This window comes from Schistocerca nitens, chromosome 4 (assembly GCF_023898315.1).
Source record: "Schistocerca nitens isolate TAMUIC-IGC-003100 chromosome 4, iqSchNite1.1, whole genome shotgun sequence".
Lineage (NCBI taxonomy): Eukaryota > Metazoa > Arthropoda > Insecta > Orthoptera > Acrididae > Schistocerca > Schistocerca nitens.
The window spans coordinates 930462283-930469618 of record NC_064617.1 but is presented as its reverse complement, the minus strand read 5'-3'; the positions used below and the strand labels follow the sequence as shown (position 1 = coordinate 930469618).

General features: G+C 42.2%; 1 protein-coding gene across 2 annotated transcripts in view; it reads right to left on the bottom strand.

Annotated features, from left to right (window-relative positions):
* Window positions 1-573: 573 nt before the first annotated feature.
* The window catches only part of LOC126253560 (uncharacterized), a 107599-nt gene continuing 100836 nt past the window's right edge, over window positions 574-7336 (bottom strand). For both annotated transcript variants that reach the window (XM_049954970.1, XM_049954969.1), the window contains exon 4: window positions 574-1047. In XM_049954970.1, the coding sequence (XP_049810927.1) occupies window positions 763-1047 (285 nt within the window). In that variant the 3' untranslated portion in view covers window positions 574-762. The remainder of the gene's footprint in view (window positions 1048-7336) is intronic.

Here is a 7336-nt window from a genome sequence, read left to right as displayed (position 1 = left end):
TTACGACAGCACTATGTTTTGAAAGCATACCAACTGAATACACCACATGCTGTTTTCTTAGTGTTCTAGGCTACTGTGGTAGGCAGCTTTCTGTGTTTAGAAGCACCATGCACTGAGAATTATATTGTTTCTTTTCGTTTATTTTTACAGATATATGACTATTTCTTTGTTTTTCAGCTTTGAAGTTTCAGGAAGAAATTTGTGAAGTTTATTTCACTCTTTTTCCTCCAATAACACAGTATGTCTGTAATATGTGATTACTATCTGCACTCCAAGTGTGATAATTTTGTTGATAGCTAATGTAGCACTGCTACCAATAGTTTTACAAATCAACACTGAACTTCATTCAGCTGATTCAAATTTAGTGTTATACAACATTGAAAATTCTTGAGTATGGTACATTAATTTTCTGAACTAAGATCAAAATTCATCTCCAGTTTGTGATGGTTATACAATCAGACCATAAAATATTGTACTTCAAGATTCACTAATTCAGACTGCAGTAATTTATTTTCCAGATGCTAAACATTATGGTACAGTAGTTTTAATACTGTGGAACACTTATTTGTAGATGAGATCTTTTGTTAATTCTAACAGTTTTTGACTAAACATTTAGGTTACCAGAATATTTCATAGCAGGTGATATAACATTTTTTGTCATTTGTCCTGCATTTGCCACAACACATTTCCATGTGATTATGTAGGGGAGCTTTACGTTATGCCAATGGCCTTGCCGCAGTGGTAACACCAATTCCCATCAGATCACCGAAGTTTAGCACTGTCAGGCTGGGCTAACCCTTGGATGGGTGACCATCTGGTCTGCGAAGCGCTGTTTGCAAGCGGGGTGCACTCAGCCGCTGTGAGGCAAACTGAGAAGTTTCTTGATTGAGAAGTAGTGGGTCTGGTCTCGTAAACTAATGTACAGTCAGGAGAGCCATGTGCTGACCACATGCCCCTCCATGTCCACATCCCCTCCGTATCCACATCCAGTGACGCCTGTGAGCTGAGGATGACACGACAGCTGGTCGGTAGCGTACCTTCCGAGGCCTGTTCGGACAGAGTTCAGTTTTAGTTTTATGTTATGACTTTTTTTTCAAGGCCATTTAGATAAAGATCATGCAGAGTGTGAAATCTTCAATCAACACCATTGATATGGACAGAAAATTCATGTTTGGAAAATGTTTGCCGCATTTCTGCACTATCTTGCAAGTGTAGGGTGACCTGGGGAGAGGTTATTCTCTTCCAATGTTTTGGAGATGCACAGCAGTGTAACTCCTGGTGTTATTTGGGAGCTATTGACTATTACTTCAGGTCACAGCTGGTACTGATTGAGGTAAATCTGTTGGCACAAGAGTACATCATGGACATCCTACAACCTTGTGTGTTACTCCTCGTTTGATGGTGTCATGGTCCCATTTTTCAATATGACAGTGCTCGTCCACATGTGGCAAGTGTCTTTATGAACTGTGTGCATGATGTTGAGGTACTCCTGCGGCCAGCAAGATCCTCACAGCTATCCCCCATAGAAAATGTATGAAATCAGCTCTAATGTCAATTCCACCCCTGCGCCAGTTCCCAGCATGTCAAGAACCAATTACAGCAGTTGTGGGCCAGATTGCCTCAGGAGAGTATACAGTGGCTTTATGACACCTACCCAATCAAACCAAACCCGTGCGTGCACCGTAGCCAGAGTGATGCACCGTTTTACTGAAAAAAGGGCATTTACTGCCAAGTTCTTTGTAAATCTGACTTGATTTTTTAATCAGTGAAATAAGATCACCTATCCTATCAACCCAAGAAGTTTCATTTTGTTTTCTTGTGCTCTTCTGGGAGCCTTCCCATTTTTTGTCCTTTACTTTCTGACAGACTACTAATGTTTTATTCATGTACTGGTATGCATCATTTAATCCATCAAACAGTATGTAAACAGTAAATCATAAATTATGTTAACGGCATTTTTTACAAATTATATAGGACATAGACATGAGTATTTTGATGATTGAACTAATATAGTAATATATACCGTTATTCAGTACAGTCATTCATTCACCTCATCAAAAAGGAGAAAATTCAGGGATGTGAAACAAGTCAAGATTTACATTAAAAAAGACAATCAGGTCATACAAACACAAACTGTAGACTGTATCAACAATAATACTACTTACTACTGATTGTGATTGTTGTTGTTGTGGTCTTCAGTCCAAAGACTTATTGGATGCAGCTCCCCATGCTACTCTATCCTGTGCGAGCCTCCTCATCTCTGAAAAACTATTGCAACCTATTGGTTCTACTCCAACCAAACTGTGAACAGGGCACACTTTGTACAGCCATAGTGATTCTTTCCCAGCACCATAAAAGTATAGATTAGTCTAATAGTAATTTAAAACCAATAGAAGGGTTATGCCAAACTGTAAAAAGGTTACACACGAGGAGAATGTTGTAAGACAGCAGCACCCTTCACCAAAAATATGACTTAGCAGGCACCGAGTTTCATTGAGTGCTGAATCCCATACTTTATTTCATTTATGTCAGAAAACATATTAATGTGCTCTCTCTTTGCTCATAGCAGAGTAGTAATGGGTACTGCCTATGACATTTTTCATACTTGTAATTTTGTTGTGATTTGCCACAGCCTGTTGGGTGGTCCTAAATTTCTGTGTGTGAGACGATTTCCTTCCTTGATAGCGCCAGGAAATGATTGCTAGGGCAGCATGCAGTAATGAGTCTCAGTTTCAAAGGAGTCCAAACTGCAAGTGATGAAACCTATGTGCAATATCTGATGAAGACAATTAGAGAAGCTGATGAAATACTGGAGAAAGATAATTATATCATTAGCTCAGCTCCAAATCCATAATCTTGCAAAATAATCTGTTTAACCAAGAAAGTGTGAAAGATTACATCACTTCATATCTGCCACTGTTGGTGCTATCGTTGAGAACTGACACGACGTGAACTGCAACCCATTGTCAGTGAAACCGTGCAAAGCCATTAATCATATTATTTGTCAATACACTGATAGAGGCCTACAGTGTGGATGACACCATTTGGCTTATGAAGTGAAACTTCAGCAATGTATCCAACTTCAAAAGCCACTCAACAGTCAGTACTAACTATGTAAGGTCTGTGTGCTGGTGAACCCATGGCGTGCCACAGTGGGCCGCAGTGATAGGAAGGTATAGCACCATCTGTCATGTTGCTTACTTCAGTTATTATTCTGAGGCATTCAGTCACATTGCAGTGTGGCTAGGGCTATAATCAAGGTCATTCCTGAGGATCTGTGGTAAAACAGAATCTGTGCACATGGGAGAAGGGGGATGATAAATAAATTATCCGTATGTTGTATACCAAGGAACAGGTCTCTGTTAACTCATTCTAACCTATTCCACAGTACTGAGAACATGTCAAATCAAATGTGTCTGATGCCATTTACAACCTTATGTAAGAGGGGGCCATTTTACCTGCCTGTGGAATATAGACAGTCGTGACAGTGGAATCCACAAAGGTGTGCAACAATTCCGATTTTACCTGGCAATAGCAAGCTTCAGATACCCCTCTGGCTATCTGCAGTTAGGTTTTTCACAGTTTCCTCAAACTTCTTGATAAGAATGCTGCTATGATTTCTTTGGAAAGGTACAACTGACTTCTTTCGCCGTCTTAAGCAAATTCAAATATCTGTACTGTTTCTAATTTTTAATGGCACAGTCAACCCTAAACTTACTTTCTTCTATGATTTCCTCTTTGGACCAATACCTTGTGGTCAGGGATGATGTGGAATTTGGTGCCATACAAAACAGAACTTATAGATAAGGACTCTTTTTGGGTTTCTGTTTACTTGTCAGTGAAGCTATCACTAAACAGGAAACATCTCACCATTTCATCACTGTGACTTCTTCACTGTTTGAAACACAATAATGCGTACTTGTCATTCAAAACTTGTTTTTAATAATTTGTAATATGCAGATGAAACTGAGTATTACGTAGTGTAAAATAAGGGAAAGACAACCACTCATCTATAGTTGACAGATGTGTGGTGCATAGATATAGAAAAACAGTATTCACACTAGCTTTCGAAGTCTTGCCATCCTTAAAGTAAAAGTACACACATTCACAGATACACAATGTCCATGGCAAGACTGATTACTGATTATCAATTATTGAGAGCAGTTGCTTGGGCTGATGGAAGGGGGAGGGCTAGGGAAGGACGCACAAGACAAGGAGTGAGTAGTAGAATAGTGCGAGGCAGGTCTTTTGGTATGTGGCTCAGCATCTCCACAAGACAGAATGAGTTCAGAAGGTAGAGAATATAGTGAGGGGGAGGGGGGAGATGAGAGGAAGGTGGAGGTGGAGAGGGAGACAGGGAGGGGAGAGAAAAGCCCAAGTTTTCTAGGACAAGTTTCTCTGAACTATGCAGGTGGGAACTGTCTCTCCACCACATCCTGACCTCTTGCAATCCCCTGGCCTTATCTCCATCTTCCTCTCCTTTACTCCCTCCCCCATTTCCTTAGCTCTATATCTGTTATATGTTCTACCCTCTGAACTCCTTTCTTCTTGTTGTGCAGCCACTGAGTCATCTGTCAAAAGACCTACCTCTCTTCATCCCGTTACCCCTGTGCATCTTTCCCTACACCCTCTCCACCGCCATCAGCCCATGAAAGTGCTCTCAATAATCAATAACCAGTTTTGTTGCAGCTGCAGGAGTGTGTGTCTGGGAGTCTGTCTGGTTATGTTTGTGAATGTATGTACTTTTGCTGTAAAAAGATCAAGAACTTGAATGCTAATGTAAATACTGTTTTCTGTTAACTATGTCTATGCACCAGTCCTGTTCACTATAGGTGAGTGGTTGCCTTTCCCATATTTTATGTATTATTCCATCCAGGAATGTTGGATATTATATCATAATTTTCTTAGGGCCTTTGTCTCACTTCAATGTGGGGTCGGCCTTATTACTATGGATTTGGCGATGTTAGTGTCAGAGGGTGGCCAGATGCCCCTCCTGTCACCATCCCACACCCCCTGGAACGGAATTAGAGTACCGCATCTAGTGTAAGCCATGAAATAGTGCAAACATTTTTAAAAGTCTGCGAGTCGTGTAAGTGAGGCGGGACGTGGGGACCAGCCTGGTATTCACCTATTGTGATGTGGAAAACCACCTAAAAACCACATCCAGGCTGGCGGCACACCAACCCTCATCGTTAATCCACCAGGCGGATTTGATCTGGGGCCAACGAGCATACCCAAGTCCAGGAAGCAGCGCATTAGCGCTCTTGGCTAACCTGGCGGGTCATGTTGGCTATTATATAATATCTAATAGAGTGTGATGAATAATCTGTATCTCACAGGGAGCGTATTATATTTCAACCTGGTTGATAGTGTCTATCTTCTGCTTCTTCTGACTATCTGGAGCCCCTTAGGAAAATAGCGGAAAGGTTGGGGAAGAAGGCCAGTGTTCACTCTGTCTGCTTGCCGGGGGGTCTCATCCGAGATGTGCAGGAGGCCCTGCTGGCGGCGATAGAGAGCACTGGCTGCACCCGACTGCAAATTGTTGCTCATGTCGGCACCAATGACTCCTGCCGTCTGGGTTCAGAGGTCATCCTCAGTTCGTACAGGCGGTTGGCGGAATTGGTGAAGGCGGAAAGCCTCGCTCGCGGGGTGGAATCAGAGCTAACTATTTGTAGTATCGGTCCCAGAACCGATCGCGGTCCTCTGGTTTGGAGCCGAGTGGAAGGCTTAAACCAGAGGCTCAGACGATTATGCGGAGATGTGGGGTGCAAATTTCTCGACCTCCGCTATCGGGTGGAGAAATGTAGGGTCCCCCTGAATAGGTCAGGCGTGCACTACACTCCGGAAGCAGCTACAAGGGTAGCAGAGTATGTGTGGAGTGCACATGGGGGTTGTTTAGGTTAGAGAATTCCCTCCCTAGGCCCGACAAGATGCCTCCTGAGACGCGGCAAGGTAGGAGTAGGCAAAATGCAACAGGGAATAACAATATTAATGTGCTAATAGTAAACTGCAGGAGTGTCTATAGAAAGGTCCCAGAACTGCTCTCATTAATAAACGGTCACAACGCCCATATAGTACTAGGGACAGAAAGTTGGCTGAAACCAGACGTAAACAGTAATGAAATCCTAAACTCAGATTGGAATATATACCGCAGAGACAGGATGGACAGTGAAGGGGGAGGCGTGTTTATAGCAATAGCATTGAAGGAAATTGACGGAGATCCGAAATGTGAAATAATTTGTGTGAAGGTCACAGTTAAAGCAGGCTCAGACATGGTAATTGGATGTCTCTATAGGCCCTCTGGCTCAGCAGCTGTTGTGGCTGAGCACCTGAAGGATAATTTAGAAAATATTTCGAGTAGATTTCCCCACCAGGTTATAGTTCTGGGTGGAGATTTTAATTTGCCGGATATAGACTGGGAGACTCAAACGTTCATAACGGGTGGCAGGGACAAAGAATCCAGTGAACGTTTTTTAAGTGCTTTATCTGAAAACTACCTTGAGCAGTTAAACAGAGAACCAACTCGTGGCAATAACATATTAGACCTTCTGGTGACAAACAGACCCGAACTTAACAGAACCAACTGAGCCCACATTTACTGGCAGACTATCTGCCACTTGTTAATCCAAGGTGAGTGGCCACTCCATACACCTAGCTTGTACAATATGCAGAAAGCATGTTGGTTATGTTCAAACAGGGTAGTGAACTGGGTTCATACTTATGAAATTGCCCTCCACAGCCCTATTCTGGTGTACTGTCTTGTGTGGAAAGCAACAGTACTGGTGCTGAACATGCCCCTGCTGTTGTCACACACCTATTATCTCTGGTCTAATTTTCATGGAGGAATCTATCAATATTCTGAAGCACAATTAGGTATCAATCACACAGTAAATATAAAGGTATAATAGGACTATGGTTGGAGTCACCAACAATGTGAAGCAAGTCTAGTCTTCTTCTGTGTTCCTATGTCACGCAATCTCCAACAACCAATCAGCAAGCATCAAACGTGATTGTAATGAGTTATTAAGTGAATTTTTATTCAATTTGTTGTGAGTTGTCCACACTGGTGGTGGTGGTGAGCAACAAATTCTCCAATAGCAAGCCACAGACATAATTTTGCAGTACACACACTTTCTTCAAGTGCGAAGCATATGTCTGCATGTTCCGCAACTGTTGGCTGCAACCAATAACAATGCGAACCACCTCATTGCCTTTGCCTGCACAACCAACCACTGTTCATCATTCAGACTATAACAACAGTTTACACATTGACGTATGTGCATTTTCTTCACCCAAGCATTATCTGTGAATTTAAATGAAGGACTTTTAGCAAACA